The 18603-nt window shown below is 61.8% G+C and overlaps 1 protein-coding gene across 1 annotated transcript in view; it reads left to right on the top strand.

Moving 5' to 3' along the window:
* Positions 1-18603, top strand: part of RBM19 (RNA binding motif protein 19) — a 108127-nt gene that overhangs the window by 24192 nt on the left and 65332 nt on the right. The window contains exons 17-21 of the mRNA XM_062182173.1: positions 6141-6319; positions 8472-8532; positions 10554-10633; positions 12126-12181; positions 15615-15731. Coding sequence (XP_062038157.1) covers positions 6141-6319; positions 8472-8532; positions 10554-10633; positions 12126-12181; positions 15615-15731 — 493 coding nt within the window. The remainder of the gene's footprint in view (positions 1-6140; positions 6320-8471; positions 8533-10553; positions 10634-12125; positions 12182-15614; positions 15732-18603) is intronic.

Here is an 18603-nt window from a genome sequence, read left to right as displayed (position 1 = left end):
GCTGCTGGGCCAGTGTGGTGCACACCCATCAGGAGTCCCTTCTAACCTCCCATCAAAAAAAAGAAAAAGAATCTCTTTGCATTGTTCTGGTCTGTCCCTCACTAGCTGTCACCCCCAGGTTACCTGCTACCTTGCTTGTCACTTCAGAGGCCGCATTTGAACCTGGGTGATGGGTTTTGGCCCCAGGTGCGCTCTCCTCTCAGACAGAAGGATCATGGCCCCGACAGCAGATTCGCGGAAGCCGCCTCGGCCTGCTCTGGGCAGGGCAGGGGTCGGTCGCTGGGCCGCGCCGCCCACGTGACCCCTTTGCACAGGCCGCGGCTGTGTTCTTTGGTGACACGGGCACAGCGTGGCCGTCTGCTGTGCGTCTGTGTGCTTTGTTTGTTTCTCATCTGCTTAGGCCAGGCAGAGGCCTTCACCGCCGGGCACCCAGGCACAGGGCGGCAGTGTGAGGAGGGGTCGTGGGAGTGGACAGACTGGCCTGCTGTCCCCACTGTGTCAGCGGAGGGTCGTGGTTAGTGTGTAGCCCTGTCCTGGGCTAGGCAGGCTCAGGGTGTGCGTGTGCCCGGTGAAGGCGGTTCTGGCCCTCACAGCAGGAGGGCAGCTCCGGGATCCCCCCAGCCACCATGAGCCTTTATTTCCCCTCAGGGTCTTAGTCCTGGAGTTGCATCGTGAGCAAGTTCACTTCTGCCAGAATATCCCCTGGCAAGTGGGTGCCTGGCCCACCCTGCCCACCCCACAGCCAGGAGGGCGTCAGCAGGCGGGTGCTGAGTGAACCCAAGGCAGGAGCCGCGCCGGCTCCAGGCACAGAGCAGTGACTGCTGGGAGCTGAGTGCCGGGTGAACCCAGAGCAGGAGCCACACCGGCTCCAGGCACAGAGCAGTGACTTCCAGTGAGCCGCCGTGCCGTCCTCCTGCAGCTCCGGGACCGGCAGGCTGCCAGTGTTTTCTGGGGACGGGTGCCACACAGACCTCCGGGGCACCTGGGGGATGTGGTGAGACTGCCCGTGAGCCTCTGTTTCTCCCGTGCTGGTGGCACTCAGCAAAGAGGTGGCCAAGAGACACGCACGTGCGCACCCTCTGCCCCTGAGCTCCTGGGCTGGCCAGGGACAACTGGGAGTGCCCTGGATTGCAGCGTGTCCTGGTCCCCTGGCTCCTCTGACTTCCTGCGTGATGCTGTGGGGTTGGCAGCCTCATTTCCACAAACTCCCCACCCCGCCCCGCCCAGGGGCCGACTGGCTCCTCGAATAGGGCTGTGAGCAGCTGCTGGCAGATGTGGGCCCAGGAAGAAGCACTGGTCTGTCCCGTGAGTTCCCACAGAGCTCATCTGTAGGCCCCCTGTGGTCCTTCTGTCCCCTTCTCACACGTAAGGCACAAAAGAGCCCTCCCCCGACCTGCCCCCCCCCACCCCGTACATTGTCCCCAAGCGTCCCCAGCTCCCCAAAGCAGGAGGCTGGGAGGGCAGGGAATGGGAGGGGGGCGACTCCGCCGCCCCAGAGACTGGATTTTCTCTGCTCCACAGGAGGAGTGGACGGAGCGCTTGCTTTTTCTTTCTTTTTCCTTTTTTTAACCACCCGTCCTGACTGCTGAGCGCTCCCAGTCTCTGGCCCAGCCTCGAGGGAGGGGGACAGCGTGTTTTATCTCCCCACCACCGAGACCCTCACCTCCAGATAAAGGGCTCCGAGTGGGGGGAGGACCTGCAAAGCTGCTTGCAACTGATAACAGTCGGCGCTGTCAGCTTGCGCCCAGAGCCCGCCAGGGGAGGGGCGCAGTAAATTCTGCGGCCTGATTAGAATAGAGCCCCGGCGGGCTGCGTGACTGGATTTCATTGTGCTAACTACAGACGCCGCGCATGTCCCCTGCCTCGCCCAGCCCCCTCCAGCCCAGCCTGCCTTGCAGCCCGCTCCCCAGGCTCCTGGGGTTCTGTTGGCGCACATCTGGTGGAGTCCCCGCACCTTGTCTTTGCCTTTCCCATGTCTTCCTTTTGTTCATTGCCTGGGGCCAACAGCAGAAGTGTTTTGAAATATGACCCTTGGCCCTTAGCCTTCTCCACGCTTCTCTGGACACCGGCGTGGGCCACAGCAGGGCCTGGCCTGATGGCTTGGGCTGTGGAGGGTGGCCGGCAGGGCTCGGAGGTGTGGCACCAACTGACCTTGGAACCTGCAGCCAAGGTCAGAAAGGACTCTGGCCTCTCACGGGGTTAGGGATCCCCTGTGTCTCTCCGCGAGGCCTAGCCGGGAGTAGGGCAGGCGGGCTCGTGTGCAGGGTAACACAAGTGGCATTTCTCAGAGCTGTTCCCACAGGCTTCCACGCACAAGTCACCTGCACGCGCAGGCTGCAGAGAGGGTGCGTGGCGTGCAGGGCCACACAGGGTGAGAGCTGGTCCTCCTTAGGATGCCGCTGCTCCCCGGGCCGCGCTCCACACACAGGCCAGTGCCCACCCAGTTCAGCAGCGACAGTCCTGCTGGGCTCTGGCCTCAGTGAGCTGCCCACATAACTGGGGATGGAGAGCAGATCCGTAAGCAAGGGGGTGTCAGAATGAGCTGCGGGCTCTGAGAGCAGGAGGTCAGCAGTTGGCAAGTTGAGGTGGAGACGACTGGAGCCACTTTGGGCAGGAAGTGCTTCCTGAGGGTAGACTGGGCCAGGGACATCAAGTGCAAAGGCCCTGTGGTCGGGGTGGGGTTGGCAGGCTCGGCGGTTAGAATGTATCAGGTCTGGACAGAAGGACCAGAGATGAGGTCAGAGACATTGGCACGTTGGGGGCAGGTGCTAATAAGAGGAGTCCAGTGAGAAGGCCATTAGCTGTCCCAACAGCAGACCCCCGTCAGTGCCTTGGGCCAGGAGTGCAGATGAAATAGTGGGTGCTTGTATTTCAGTCCAGCCCAGCGAAGTGCAGGAGTGCGTGTTTGCAGTTCTTGTTAAATTCCACTTTATTGAGACAGGGGCCTCAGTCACTCACGGGGGCCGGCCCGCCTGCCCTGGCGCTCCCGCAGCTCTGTACTACCAGTATCCTGGCTGCGGCCGCAGGCCCCTTCGCTCAGCTGTCTGATGGCTGACATGCGGGTCTCATTGAGTGGTCTAGGGTCGGGGAGTGGTGGGTGCGGGGAGGCTGTTGCTGGGAGCACACAGGTACAGGGAAGACTGGGCAGCCTCAGGGTCAGCTGGGACCGGTGCTGTTGGAGGAAGGCCAGGCCACCTCGAAGCATCTGTCATCTCCAGCCACACGTCCCCAGAGGTTGGGGTAATGGAGACACTGGAGGAACCAGTTGAGCCCCATGGCAGGCCAGACCCACACCCCCAGTTCAGGTCCCAGCTGTCCTCAGGGCCAGGTCTCTTCTTCCTGAGCCGGGACTGACAGGCTGACCTGGATGCCTGGGTTGCTGACCCCCACCTGACTCAGCCCAGCACTGTCTCTCAATCCACACGGGGCACCTCGCTGGCAGCTGCCTATGACCATGTAACGTGTGAGTGAGCTCTTTGACATCTACCCGGCCCGCTCCTTCGAGGGGAGGCAGGGTGGGGCCAGTCCTGCCCGCCGAGGGCCGCTGGGCTGGTGGGTTGTTGCCCTGTGAGGCTGTGAGCTCCCGACGCTGGGCGGGACAGGAGGAGGGAAGGTGGCCGGGGCTTGGCAGCGCTCTGTGTGCAAGGAGCAAGCCCAGGCCTGGTGAGTGGCACCGTCTGTTGGCCGTGGCCCAGTGCAGAAGCCACCTGGCGTTCAGTTACAGTGCCAGGATTTAAAGACCTTGCATTTCCCCCATAAAAGGCTGTCTTTTCAACTTCTCTGGAGAGACCTGGATGGCTGACCACACCGCTCGACTTTCCAACACAGCCGTTAGCCGGGGCCAAGAAGGGGCTGTCCCTTAAGCTGGCCTTCAGCCTCCTGGTCCCCATGCGTGCCCTCCACTCTGTTCTCCATGAATGGTCTGTCTCCCAGGGACCTCTCGCCGACCTGGAGCTGCCTGGGATTCGGGCAGCAGCCTCCCGGGCGATCCCCGGGCCTCATGTGCGTCCCCTGTGGTCATGAATGAGGTGGTGTGGCCCAGGCATCCAGCGGGGAGCCCCGGGCTGGGGCCTGAGGGGTCTCCTCAGCGCCCTTTCCTCTCTGGTCTCTGAAACGTCCAATGCCAAGGACAGCCGGAGAGGGCGGGCACACGCTGCAGCTGAAGGTCGAGGCTTTGCGTCGCTTTGCTTGCCGTTCTAGCAGCTCTGACGTTGGACTTGAGTACAGACGGCCCCCCCGTGGGGTCTCCTGTCGGCTGAGCTGTGTGGGTTTCTCAGAGAGGGAGGCGGCCCTCTGCGGTTTTCTTCTTCAGCCTGGAGCAGGAGCTGCAGGGGGGGAGGGGCAGGCTGTGTGTCCCCCGGTGTTCAAGGGACAACGTTGTCACTGTGGCCGTTTCCGTCGGCACTTGAAAGGGTTGTGTTCTGACAAAGTAAAGGAAGCTTAATGAGAGCTTGAAAGTGCTAGGCGTGTGGCTCCGCGGGCAGGGGAGACGCCTCGGTGCCTGGGGAGAGGGATTGGAGCCCCTGGGAGCCCTTCTGCTCCAGCCGCTGAGTGCAGGTGTGTGGGGGAGACCCGGCCGGTCCCCACGGAAAGCCATCTGCCAGCCTGGGTGTGCGGGCTTTGAGCGTCCCTGGAGGGAGGTGGCCACCCACTCAGAGGGCCAGGCAATGAGGCGGTGAGGGTGCAGCCTGGGTGCTGGTGGTAATAGCTTCCGAGGCCTCACCTGTGGAGAGAGGATTGGTCCCCTGCCCTGGTCACGTGACCTGGGGACACTGGGGAGGTGGAACCAAATGGAACCCATTTGCTTGCCGCTGGATCTCAACAAAGATTACGATGCTGCCCTGTCCCTGACTTCCTGAGCCCCCCCTCTCCCCACCCCGGGATGATACCCACGCACCTAGCCCCGGGGCTGCCGGGGCTCCACCCAGCCTCCGCCGGCCTGCACCCCTCGCCCACTGCGTCTCACCTGGGCCTTCCCTCTCGGATAGCGGCGGCAGCGCGACACCCCCCCCCCCCCAGCATCCGGTTCCGGGGCACTTCCTGCATGTGTTTCCGGCGGGTCTCCGTGTGCGTGCCCACTCGCGTGTTTTCTCGTGACCTGTACAGATCTTGATTGGAATTACGTTGGCATCTTTCTGTATCTCTTTTTCGATGTCAGACGCGGTGTCGGTTTCGTTGGCCCCATGTCTCCCCAGCCGGGATGGCGCTCTCGCTCACCTCCTCTCTAGTCTGGCCGGGGACTTTCGAGTTTTCCATTATTGTGCGTGGCGCTGACTTTGCCGTGTCGCTTATACACAAGCCGCACTCCTCCGTGTTTGCTTCCTGAAGTAACAGATAATTGGGAATTTCAATGGTGTGCAACAGCCTTTAGATTCAGGGGGATTAGAACGTTCTGAGTCTTGCTCTCATCCACAGTTTTCGAAGAATTTCACATTGCTGTTGAGTCCGAGTGTTCACTAAGTGCCGTGTTTCGGGGGAAATAGTATTTCGCTTCAGTTCATGGTTGAAGGAAGCAGTTCACATAATAATCTACAAGTTAGTGTGGGCTAGTTCAATCTAAGGCTCATGGGTTTTGGTCTTTTTCATATCCCTTTCTTCTATTTTAATTTCTCACTTTCGTTTTGTTAGAGAGAGAGAGAGAGAGAGGGAGAGAGAGAGATGCTCTCACCTACTGATTCACTTTGCAAATGCCTGCAATAGCCAGGACAGGCAGGAGTCAGGCATCAAGAACTCCACCCGGGGCCCCCCGGGGCGGGTGGCAGGGCCCCAGGTCCTTGAGCCATCACTGCTGCGTCCCAGGGGGTGGCATTAGCAAGAGCCAGAGTTGGGGGTGGAGTCAGAACTCCGACCCAGGCTCTCTGACATGAGATGCAGGCATCCCAGGGGACGTCCTAACCTCTGCCCCTCTCCCGGCCCTCTACCCTTTACAGCTGGTGCAAGGGGTAAACCAAGCGCTCTCTCCCCACCCCCACCTCGCTCTCACCAGGGACAGCCCGGTGTCCGTGTCCTTCCCGATGTGCCTGCCCGCGCACAGCCCCGTGGCCTTAGTAGCTTGTGAGCTGGAGGCCCCTGGGCTTTGGGGGTTAGAGCACGCTGAAGAGCCTTGTCTGGTTTTTGTTTGTTTTCATGGGGGTGGCCAGTGCCGGACAGCAAGAGCCCAGAAGGTGAACAGCCGTCAGAGGAAGGAGCAGATGGCCCGTCAGCCAAGATGGAGGAGGAGGAAGAGGAGGAGGAGGAGGAGGAGGAGGAGAGCCTCCCAGGGTGCACTGTGTTTATTAAGAATCTCAACTTCAGCACAACAGAGGAGACGTTGAAGGAGGTGAGTGAGCACTGGGCATGAGAGGGGGGTGTCGGGTGGGACTCCGGGCTGTGTCATCGTGACTGTGCTTGCTGGGTTTGGAGCACGGCTCGTGCCGACCCAGAACGGCACAGCCATCAACATGACGACTCCAGCCGGACACAGGGGCTGCAGTGTGGCCAGCTGGGGTGCTCCCGCGGATCCTGCCCGAGGCGCCTCAGAACGTCTGGGGCAGCAGCGTGCGTGCTGAGATGGACATGTCCGTGCTTGGATGCTGCAGTTGGGGGGGGAGGTCCTGTGTTTCTGTGAGGCACAACCCTCAAAGTCAGGGTTCCCCTTGGCCTGGTGGAGCAGGAGAAGACTACAGAGGCGCTCCAGCCCCACAGGGGCTTCTGGCTGGGACGGGAAGAGGACCGGGCACTCCGGAAGGTCTGGGGTTAGTGCAGAGCGCTGCTGTAGGCCGTAGGGGGCTGCTGGGGGAATCCGGCCAGAGATGAGGAAACGCAGCTTCCGCGTCCAGAGAACCGGGCGCTGAGGCTCCCCTGCTGGCCTGGGAGCTCTGGCAGGGAGACACCGGCACGGAGCGCCTGATGGGTTCTTCTCTAATGAGCGAGTGGATGGCAGCAGGCTCACGGCTGTGACCTGTTCTGGGAAGGAAGCTGGCCGTAGAGTTAAGAGATTGATTTCTGGAAACTCCTTTGAGCTCTAAAATTCTGTGGGTGGGTTTGAGAGGGAAGACAGTGTCCTCTGAGTGCCAGCGGCAGGAGTGTGGCGCAGAGACGGGGAGTGGGAGGGAGGCGGGAGGTGAGTGCCCCGCCATCCTCTGTGGAGTAGCAGGGCGGCCCCACAGTGGACATGGCCTGGCAGCGCAGCAGCATTGTGTCAGGAGCAGATGCACCTGTAACCAGCGACCCAAGACAGGGCTACGTAGCTTTCCTTCCTAGGTTTAGTTTAAAAAGCTATTATTTGAGAGGTAGAGAGAGGGAGACAGGGCGCTCCTATCTGCTGGTTAATTCCTCGAATGCCCACCACACCAGCCCAAGGAGCCTGGAACTCCTGTGGGTCTCCCACGTGAGTGGCAGAGACCTAAGTACTTGAGCCACCGCTACTGCCTGCTGCAATGCATGTTAGCGAGAATCTCAAGGAAGGAGCCCGGACTCTTTGTTTTGCTTTTAGACAGAGGAACGCACTAGCAGTGGCTGAAAGGTAAATGGCTTTCGTTTTCGTGGGGTGTTTTTGTGTGATTGTTTGTTTGGAAAGGCAGAGTTAGAGAGGGAGAGAGCGATCTTCTCTCTGCTGGTTCACTCTCCAAATGGCCATGACTGGGACTGGAGTAGGCCAAAGCCAAGACCCTGGAACGCTGTCTGCGCCTCCCACGAGGGTGGTAGGGGCCCAAGCACTTGAGCCATTATCTCAGCCTCCCAAGATGCACAGTAGCAGGCAGCTGGCTTGGAATCTGCAGGGCACAGTCCCAGGCACTCCAGTGATGATGTAGGCGAACCAAGTAGTGGCTTAACCTGTTGTGCCACGACACCCACCCCACCATGTGTTAAAAATTGCTTTAGCCCCAGGCGCAGGGGGCAGGGAAAAGGGCCAGGCCGGGGTCAGGAGATGCCTTGCTGCCCTGCAGCAAATCCCTCACTGCTCCACGCCCCAGTTCTGCTCTCTGTAACTGGAGCAGAAACCAGCCCAGCTGCGGAGCACAGGACCCAAAGGCACCGTCCAGGTTACTTGAAGCGGGCCACTGCTCATCACCTACATGTCGTAGGGGGCTGAAATGTCAGCAGAGACATCTGGGGCTAAGGAGAGTGGTCGAGAGGGGCCTTTCCTCAACAGTGGTTAGAGCCGGGGCTGGGGCACCCTGATTCCTGGCAGTCCAGCTCAGCCCGATCCCTTTCTAGCTCTGTGCTCTTTCTTGCTATTCTGAGCTTCAGTTTTTCCTTCTGAGAAATGAGGAGGCAGGTTGATGCCCGCCCCAGGGCTCCTGAACGCATTGAAGGGCGTAGGCCAGGCCCGCCACCATGAGCCCCGTCCAGGCGTCCCCCATGAGCCCTGTCCAGGCGTCAGCCCTGTTCTCGCCCCGCCCTTGCGGTGTCTGGGGTTGGGCGCGTGGCCTGCACAGGTGCAGGATCAGCTGGAATTGCGGGTGATGAGCGCGCCCGTTCTCTTCCAGGTGTTTTCCAAAGTGGGAATGGTGAAGAGCTGCTCCGTCTCCAGGAAGAAGAGCAAAGCAGGTACTGCCGGTGACTCAGTCTGGGTGGGGCTGGGAGGCCCGCCTGCCCGCCTGACTCTAGGCCCTTCTTGGTCTGTTGTGGATGGGCGGGGAGCAGTGCTGTGCGATGGGCGGGGGACACTGACCCGCTCTGTAGCACCACTGTGCTCTGGGCAGTCCTTGGGAAACAGCACGAGACGACCAACCTCAGGATTCCCCACTTCCCTTCCAGAGGAGAGATTCCAGATACAGACCTGGAACATTCCACGAGCCATTAGCCACCCACCTCCCTGGCTGTGAGTGCTGGGGAGAGACAGCCTCATCTCTGGCCTCGGGGATTGTCCTGGGGCTCTTGGCCCCTGCTGGCTTCTTGCAGAGAACGAGCGGGGAGGGCCCTTGACCATGCAGTTCTCAGCCTGAGTCCCTTCCATGCGGCAGGGTTGGTGGGAACCTGAGCGCGTGCTCCAGGCAGAGTGCTGGTCCGCACGGTGATGCCTGCTGCCGGGGGGCAGTGGGGTCCTCAGATAACCCCTGGGCCTGCCCAGCAGTGAGCACGTTAGTGCAGTGCCTGCCCTGGGGGTGCTCACGGCTGCTTGGATGCCTGAGCTGGTGGCAGCAGCACCATAAGGTGCACGTGTAGTGGGGCCCCGCTGGGACCGGAGCCTGGCACAGGGGGCTTCACATCAGACTGGGCTGGGAGGCAGGGGAGGCAGAGCAGTCGGGTGGGGGAATAGGCTGTACAGAGGGAGGCACGGGAGGGGCACAGCCGCTGGTGCCAGGACTCCACTGGAGTGCAGAAGGCACCTGCGCCGTCCAGGCCACAGGGTCGCTGGCCAGAGGTCTCACCCTAGGGAGCCCACCCCTGCCCGTTGGGAGCTCTCTCCGTGCCGTAGAAACAGTCATCTGGTCTCTCCAGGTCTCCAGCAGCTCTTCACATGGACACCCCTTCTCAGGAGAGCCTGAGCGCTGGCTGTCCCTCACGGGTGGGGAGATCTAGACCACATGGCCACTCAGGAAGCAGAGACGCGCTCAGCTGGGAACGCAGGGGCCGAGGGGTGGGCCACTCCACGGCACCATGGGATGTCCCGGCCACAGGTCACGTGGCAGGATTGCCCTTCCCCTGCCAACCCGGAAGGCATGGGCAGGAAGTGGCACGGCCAGAGCTCAGCAGAGACCTGGAGCCACGGAAGAGCCAGCAGGAGCCGAGGCTGTGTTGAACATGGCCATAGCAGCAGGAGGCGCAAGCCCTGCCCCCTCTGCCCTCCAGGCTGTGGCCAATCCCACAGGCCACCTGGAGGCCGGGAGCCCTGCTTCTGCCTTCTGTCGGGAGGGGCAGCCTCTCTGGGCAGAGGGTGACTTGGAGATGAACTTGACTTTCCTATGGTTGCCTTTCCCGTAATCTTAATGCACTTTAAGCACCAGACCTGCCCAGCACCGCTAACCCTCCACCTCCCGTCCTGATGGGAGGTTTCGGGTATCTGCCCAGAGAACGCTTACTGTCAGAACCCCAGCCGCTCGCTACCTAGAAAGAGGGCGCTCGGTCGGGGGAATCGCACAGTCGCCTTCCCATGCAGGCGTCCTGTCTGACGCACAGCAGCGGCTGGAACAGGTGGTCAGCGGTGCCTGGGCGGAGGCAGCCTGGGCCTCTGCCTTCCCTGCACATGGGCATCGTGTGCTTTACGTGCGCAAGCAGGGCGCTGCCCCGGAGAGGTCATGCCGCTGTCACAGCGGTGGTCATCCCGTTCCTTCCCGCTCCCTCCCAAAGGCGGAATTCTATTAGGAAGTTAATTGGCATGTCAATCATCTATTAATTAATCGGCAGCGGGGCCTCAGGTGGCAGCCGTCTAACCTGGCGGCTGATTCGTCAGGATGACGAGTACTCGTGGCCAGCTGGGAGCGGGGTCTTTTGGGGAATGAAGACGGGCGTGAAAAGAAGCGGGAGTCAGGCAGGGCGCCTGCCGGGGTCCCGCTGGAGCCCGCTCCCCGGGGCCTGTGCCCGCCAGCCCACCGCACTGGGGCACTTTGCCGCTGTCTGTCTTGCAGGAGAGCTGCTTTCCATGGGCTTTGGGTTTGTGGAGTACCGGAAGCCGGAGCAGGCCGACAGAGCCCTCAAGCAGCTTCAGGTAAAGCGGGCTTCTCCCCGGCAGCCCCTGCGGCCAGCGGCCCACGTCTTCCTGTGCCAGTTCCTCTGGCCAGTTCCCTAGGGGCTGTGGTTCCCCACTGAAGTGGAGACCCTTTCTCAGCCCTGCGTGGCCACTCCTGGTCATGCATTCCTTCCCCAGCAGTGGTTTGAGGGCCTGGTTTATGCTACATGTAGGGGAGGCCACTCGCTTGTCCCCTCCTGGTGGGGCACGCAGGCCGTGGACCACTGAAGCCATACAGGCTTGCAAGACCAGGCCGTGAGCTGTGGGGAGGGGGTGCTACCTCAGACTGTGTGGTCAGCATAGACCTCTCTGAGGAGCTGACAGGGAGCCAACCCTGGATTAGCAAGAAGTCAGCTACCCAGGGATTTGGAGGGGGGAACCATCTAGGGGTTGGGAGCAGCACGTGCAAAGGGCCTGAGGCAGGGCCTGTATGGTAGGAACGAGCTTGGTCTGAGCAACAGATCTCAGAAGGGAGACGCAGCCTGGAGGGGGCAGTCGGGTGTGAGGTGGTTAAGCGAGGTCTCGGGAACTGCATCTCACAGACCATTTCAAGGACTGGGGTGCTGTGCTCGGGTGGCGAGGGCTCTGAGCACTCGGGGGAGATCTGACCCATGCTTCCGAACAGCTGCTGCGGCTGCTGCATGGAGAGAGCCTGGGGAGGGGGGCAGGGGAGACCCCTCAGACACCCGGGCCAGGCAGCGAGAAGGGAGCTGAGCCGACGGCTGTTTGGAAGTAGGCGCAGCAGCGTCCTCAGAGAGATGAGGAGGAGGTGCGGGGCCAGATGGGGACCCAGCACCCTGGAGGGATCGGCACCGCCCCAAGGGCAGCCAGACCTCGGCCGGAGAGGAAGCGCTCGCTGCTTTCACGGACGCCCCGCGTCCCAGGGCACGAGGCAGTGCTGTCGCCACTGGAAGTCCAGCGTCCTTGCTAGATGATGCGAAGTCTCTCCATTCGGGTTTGGTTCTGCCGATGCGGAGGGCCGTTCCCTTCTGAGTCGCTGCGTGTGCACACGCGTGCACGTTCTCGCAAGGAACGGCTCGTGCGCAGCCCAGCGCTGCACTTGACGGGAGACGCAGGGGAGTTTCAAGGCTGGTTGTCCTAAAACGCCAGTTTTGCCGTCAGGAACTGGCATTAGAACCAGCCTTGGGTGCAACCACACTACACTTTGATGGTTTTAAAGAGCAAACAAACTACACTGAACTCCGCAAGCCAGCACTAAGGGGCTCCCCCTCCTGAAAATGTTTCTAAATGACAGGGAAGTACGTGCCCCTGGGATGCCACGGCGGTCAAGGCCTGCGCGTGGCTCAAGGGAGCATTCTAGGGCGGGGTCTCTGGCGACCAGTGCCGCCTGGCTCTCAGCCATGCGGTTCCCAATTCTAGCCTACCTCTCTGCCTGCCCACCTGGGGAGCCCTGGTAGGGGTGGGGTGCAGGCAGAGGGTGGGGTGTGAGCCGTGATGTCTTCTCCCCTAGGGTCATGTCGTGGATGGCCACAAGCTGGAAGTGCGGATCTCAGAACGGGCCACCAAGTAAGTCTCCAGTGGCTGCCTCTTTGATGCGATTGATGCTTTCTGTTCTTGCTTATTCACTTAGAAAGGAGAGCAAAGATCCTCTGTTCACCTGTTCGCTCCCCAAGAGCCCCCAGCAGCTGTAGCTGAGCCACCCTGAAGCCAGCAGCTGCAAACTCGCTCCAGTCTCCCACGTGGGCGGGAGGGTTGCACCTGCTCGAGCCATCACCACTGCCTCCCAGGTGTGCATTAGCAGGAAGCTGTATTGGGAGCAGAGCCAGGACCCAAACCCAGGCCCTCTGGCAGGGGATGCAGGCGTCCCAGACGGCGTTTTAACCAGTGCCGCGCCAGGCGCCCACCCTGCTCCGTTCTGTCCTTGGTGCTGGCTGCCCGGGGAGATGGCTTGCAGCCTCCCTCACCGTTGAGGACTCTTGCTAATTAAGGCGACTAATTAAGGTTGCCAACCCTAGCACCCGTTTCTCTGATGAACTGGGACGATGTTAGTCCTTTGGGTGCCTGTTTAATACGCTTTTTTTTTTTTTTTGGAAAAGGAGTAAGTACAAGAGAAGCAAGCAAATAACACTCATGTCAGTGGCAGAAAGAAACCAAGAAACCAAGGAAGAGCTGGCAAGGTGCTGGTGCGTGGGGCAGACCCCAGAGGCTGTGAAACCCAGACAGCTTCCTTTGAGGCTTGCTTCTTCTCGGAGCTGGACAGCAGGGCCCTGAGTTGGCTTCTGGTTGAGTCACAGGAGATACAGTGGGCACCCTGGGAGGAGGCAGAGCCGCTGGCCAGAGAGCAGCTTCCTGAGGCAGCGGGGGGGTTGGGGAGTTTCCCTCGTCTGTCTCCACCTGCCCGTACCTCCATGCTGCTCAGCCCATCACACGTGCCCACTGTCTCCCAGGCCCCTCGGGCTGTTTCCGTCTGTGGGCTGTGCTGTGTCGGCCTCAGTAAGAGAAGAAGGCTTGGTCTGGAGCTCTAAGAGGCTGAACAGGGTGGTGGGAGCAGGGCCTAGGCTTGGAGCCCATGCTGCGGGTTCTGACGTGGCAGCCACGTGACCCGAGGCCTTCCACAGGGAGGCTGTGCGCCCCATACAGGCTCGGCCCCCAGCGCCTCTGGCCATCTTTCTTTCCGGTGTGCTGTCGCCTGAGGAGCTGTGGAGGTCTCCCACTTTCTCGTGTTCGTTCTTTCATCCAGCAGAGCAGTCCTGGGGAGAGCTCTGTGCACTTGACTCTGGGCGCTGGAGACAGTGCAGCCTTGTGGAGTGTACGCTCTAGGGCAGTGGGAGACGTGTCCCGTGCGGTACCGTGGGGCACACAGAGTGGCCAGCACAACTGACTTGTGCGGTTTCCTGTCGCCTTACAGAGTAGCCCAAAGCTTAACCGCTTCAAGTGACTGGCGTCCGTTATCCCACAGTCCCACGCGTCAGGAGCCCGGAGCGGCCCAGCTGAGTGGTTGCAGCTCAGCTTTTAGAGGCTGCCGTCAGGGTGGGGGCCTGGGCCGCCGTCACCCAGGGCTCCTCCAGGGCTGGGCACCGGGCTCGCAGCAGGTGCACTGGCATGGTCACTCCAGGGGCCGGGTCCTCACCCTGTGCCCCCTCCCCGCCAGGACTGCTCTGGTGTCTACAGCGGGTCTCCCCGGAGTGGGCAACCTGAGAGGGGGCAGGGGCGCAGCAGTGTGGCGTTGGCCAGGCCTCATGTGCCACACCGTCTGCATCCCAGTGTCACACAGGGTCCTGTCTCCCCTTGCACCGTATCTGGGCCGCGCAGCTGCCCCACTGCAGTGGGAGGGGTCAGACGAGGCATGCATACCACGAGGCCAGCATCACCGGGCACAGCCTCGCAGGCTGGCCTCCAGCCACCACCGGAGTGGATTTTTAGTTTTGTTTCGTTTTGATTGCACTGTAACTGGCTGCGTGTACCCAGAGGCTGCTGTCTGGGGCAGCACCGCCCCAGAGAGATGAGACAAGAAAGAGAAACGTGGTGACGTCCGTGATACCCTGGCAGACAGCAGTGAGTGCCAGGCGGGGTGGGGGGGAGCCGGGGCGCAACCATGGGCCTGCTGTTTCAGTGAGACAGTCAGGGACGGTCTCTGAGGAGGTGGCCAGGTGTGGGACTGCAGGGAGCCAGTCACAGCGAGAGGCGGTAGTGTCAACTGCTGCCGCTCACTGAATGGTCCCCACGTGGGGGTGCCATGCCGAGTCCCCTCCGTAAATCCCCGATCATTTGCGTCGGCACTCTTACGACATCCATTCTACAGATGAGGAAACTGAGGCCCGGGGAGGCCAGGTGACTGGGCCGCCCAGGTCCTCAGTGCCCTGGTAGTCACACACAGCCTTGCCCCTCCCTGCCCTGCTTGGGTGCGGCAGACAGCTTCCTGGGCAAGCAGGGGCTGCATGGGGTGGCCTTGACCCCAGGCTGAGTGTCCTCTCGCTGCCTGGGCCCTCTCCGTGATCCTCCGTGAGCGGTGAAGCATTGCACGTGAGACCTTGCAGCGCAGCCGGGGCCTTCCGTGTGTCTGCAGAGTGAACAGCGCGGGCTGGGTTCGGTGGGAACCAGCCCCAACCTCATCAGGGCTCCTGTCTTTTTTAAAATTGTTATTTATTTAGCAGAGCTGTCATCTGTTCACTCCCCAAATGCCCATTACAGCCAGGGGCGGGGCCAGGCCAAAGCCAGGAACCAGGAATTCCATCCAGGTCTCCTGCGTGTGTGGCAGGGACCCAGGTACATGAGCCGTCACCCGCGGCCTACTGGGATGCACATTAGCAGGAATCTGGAATCAAACAAAGCCAGGGGCTGGCGCTGTGGCATAGTGGGCCAAGCCTCCGCCTGTGGTGCTGGCATCCCATATGGGAGCCGGTTCTAGTCCCGACCGCTCCACTTCGGATCCAGCTCTCCGCTGTGGCTTGGGAAAGCAGTAGAAGATGGCCCAAGTCCTTGCCATTGCACCCCCGTGGGAGACCCAGAAGAAGCTCCTGGCTCCTGACTTCAGATTGGCCCAGCTCCGGGCGTTGTGGCCATCTGGGGAGTGAACCAGCGCATGGAAGACCTCTCTCTGCCTCTGCCCCTCTGTAACTCTACCTTTCAAATAAGTAAAATCTTTAAAAACAAGCAAGCCAGGATTTGAACCCGAGCAACTCTAACGTGCAGTGTGGATGTCAGCAGCATCTTGACCGCTTGGCCGAACGCCCGGGCCACTGCTCCTTTCTCACGTCCCGGGTGGCCCCTGGGTCCCTCGGTCCGGGCTGGTGTGGCAGTTGGTCGCCACAGATGTTTTGGGAGAAGGTGGCCGTGGCCCACGTGCCCCAGGCAGGCGCTGCCTCCTCCTCCTGGGCACGCTCTTGAATGCGTCCCCCACACATCAGGCGGGAGCAGGGGCTGTGGGTGCGAAGCGGTGGGTTCTGTGTGGGGCAGGGGCTGCTGCCACCCTCAGTGACCGGCACCCTGTCCCCTGCAGGCCAGCCCTGACCTCGGCTCGGAAGAAGCAGGTTCCCAGGAAGCAGACGACATCCAAGATCCTGGTGCGGAACATCCCCTTCCAGGCTGACAGCCGGGAGATCCGCGAGCTCTTCAGGTGAGGCGCGCTGACCCAGGCGCTGCGTGCGGGCAGGGCCTGTGGGGAGGCGGCCGCGGTGCCGAGGGTCGCTGCGGGACAGCTGGGCGGCCTTTCGGAGGCCGTCCTTTAGCCACCTTTGATTTCGCTCCGAGCCTTGGACATGGCTCCCAAGAGCACCGCGCAGAGAAGGCCGTGGAAACCGCCTCCTGCCCTCGGAGTGGGAGGAGAAGGGGCAGTGGGGGCATCTCCATCCCCATCCGCAGCCCGCTGGGGGCTGAAACCCGGCTCTCAGCAGTTTCCCACCTGAGCGCCTTGGGTCACCTGGTGTGGTGACGCGTGCAAACACGGGCTCCGCCCATGGAGTCCCTCGGTCTGGGGCGTTGTTGCTCTTGGCTCAAAGTTGCTGTGAGGATCCTGGCGTCCACACAGGGTTGGGGACAGCTGGTCTCATTCGTGGTCTGAGGAGGGCCCCTCTGGGGACAGAGGAGAGTTGCTGCCTCCCGGGGCCGGGCAGGGGACCAAGACTCTGCCGGCCCCACTGGGGGCCACTTAGGAACCCTGACGTCAGCAGGACCGCGCCTCTCGGGTTTGGAGAGAGACCCTGGCAATCTCGTTTCTTGGGGGAGCTCCTCAGCAGTCCTCCCCCCCCCCCAGGGCTGCCGTCTGCGACCTCTGTCGGGGCACATTGCTGCGATACGTGGTTTTTCAGCTGAGTTGGGCGGCCCCAGGCCTGAGCCCGGTGTGAACAGAGGAGAGGAGCTGCTCAGAGCCGCTGCGCTCCCAGGCAGGTGCTGAGTGGGACGAGGACCACCTGGCCCTGTGAGCTAGCAGCAGGGGGTGAGCCCCTGTGACGCTGAGCACTGAGACCTGGCTGCGTCCAAGGCGCTCTGGGGCCGATGGCGTGCAGCCCACACGTGGGGAACCTTCTGGATTCTCCCTTAGCCTCGTGTGCGTGCATTGAGCCTGCGCCTGCCGGGTTCTAGCACGATCAGCAGAGTTCCCAGCAGGCGTCTTGCCAGATGTGGCCGTGCGTGGGGCGGAGAAGGGGCCATCTTTGTGTGCCGCCTGCCCTCCCAGCTCTCGCTGTGCAGTTTACAGAGGGGGAGGCCGGCTGGGGAACTTGCCTCGGGAAGCCTCGTCCTCCCGCCCCGTCTGTTCTGTCGCACGCTGGCGACCCGTTCACGAGCAGATGTGGTCAGCAGCAGCTGGCGCACGGATGCTGGTCCTGCGGTCTCACCCAGGACCCCCGGTGTCCTGCGTAAGGGGAGGGCACCACCTGGGGGGCTGAGCACTGTCATCACGGGAGGGGACCGGCCCTTAGCCTGCCGCGTGTGTCTGCTCGTTTGGACAGCTTCTGCCTTCCAACAAGAGTCCCGTGTAGGAGCTGCCAATCAGGACAGGCTGGCTCGGGACGCCGCGTGCTGGTCAGACAGCAGCGCCCCTCGGCTCTGTCGTGTGGCTGGGACAGGCTTGTCCCAGGAAAGACTGCAAAGGCAGGGACAGGGCTTGTTTCGTGTGGCGTGTTTTATTTATTTTTAGAAGACGGGGTTAATGTAGTTACCTGTGTCTCTTCTCTCTGCCGTCGTCCTGGGAGTTTTCACCCAGCCTTCTCCTCTAGGGCTCTACCTTGCTTTTGTTGTTCACTCCTGCTGGGGGCTTGAGGCCATTCCCCGTGACGGGCAGCAGGGGTCGCTGTGAGCCTTCTCAGGAAGGCAGCTGTCAGCCAAGAAACCCCCGCACACACAGGGTTTCAGACAAAGCCGCTGGCCAGCACAGGTCACCAGCCAGGGGCAGGTCGCTGGTTTTCGGGAGCTGGTCTGGTCCACACTGCCAGGTGCCCTCCGTGGCCCTGAGTGTGCTGGGCTGGGCTCCGCGCACCTCCCCACATGACCTCCCTTCCTGCGAGAGCACAGCAACCCCACAGGGAAAGGGTGCTGGGGTCCCGCTTGGCACCCAAAGGAGACGGGACCCTGGACCGGGGCCTCCCACCCAGGAGCACACAGCAGAGCCCTGGTTGGGGTTTCCGTGATCTCCGTGGGTCATCTGCGTGGCCTGGAAACAGCCACACAGTTGTCAGGTCCAGGCCAGGCAGATTGCGTTCTGCCCCAGACCCTGCGGGTGCCCAGCTGTGTGTGTCCTCGCAAGGCCTCCATGTTCGCCGTGTGGGAAATGGGGATGATTCTAAGAACCTTCCTTTCAGCGGGTGCTAAAGAGGAAACCATGCTAGCACATGGCTAGCTCCCAGAAGCAGGCAGGGCCAGGGGATGGAGTGGTCACTCCCATGTCGCCGGCACGGTCCATTCCTGTGGGAGCGCTGTTGGTGGCAGGGGCAGGAAGATGGGCTCCAGTGCGGCCAGCGGTGAGAGAGGCTCGGGGGCAGCGTCTCCCTCCATGCAGTCCTCCGCACGTGCCCAGGCCGCTGTCTGAGAGCTCCTGTGGTCTCCTCTGCGCCAGAGGAAGCTGAGCTCCACGTTCATGGTCAAGGCCTGGTTGCTCTTCCTGCTCACACCCCTCCCCACCTCCTGCCTTGTAGCTGACAGATCAGGGGCTTATTGTGCCTTCCTAGCTGCTAGAAGGCGGGTACCACTGACAGGCGGCTGAGGAGGGTGGCCGTCGTGGCTGAGGCCTCGGGACTGGCTCCTGCCTGAGAGGAAGTGGCCTGTGGAGCCGTCACCAGGACGGCACGTGGGAGGGCCAGGCCAGCATCCCTTTGTCCCAGCGGCTGTGCCACCGACCTCTGACTCCTCAAGTCCCTCTGGTCACTGTGTGGTCTTACAGATGTGGGGACAGAGCCTGGAGAGACTGGGGCCTTTCCCAGTCTCAGTTACCGAGGCCAAGGCCACATCAGCACTGGGCTCTCTCCTCCTTCGTGGCCCCCAGGCCTGCAGTC

Source organism: Lepus europaeus, chromosome 23 (assembly GCF_033115175.1).
Source record: "Lepus europaeus isolate LE1 chromosome 23, mLepTim1.pri, whole genome shotgun sequence".
Classification (NCBI taxonomy): Eukaryota; Metazoa; Chordata; class Mammalia; order Lagomorpha; family Leporidae; genus Lepus; species Lepus europaeus.
This window is presented reverse-complemented; position numbering and strand designations above follow the sequence as displayed.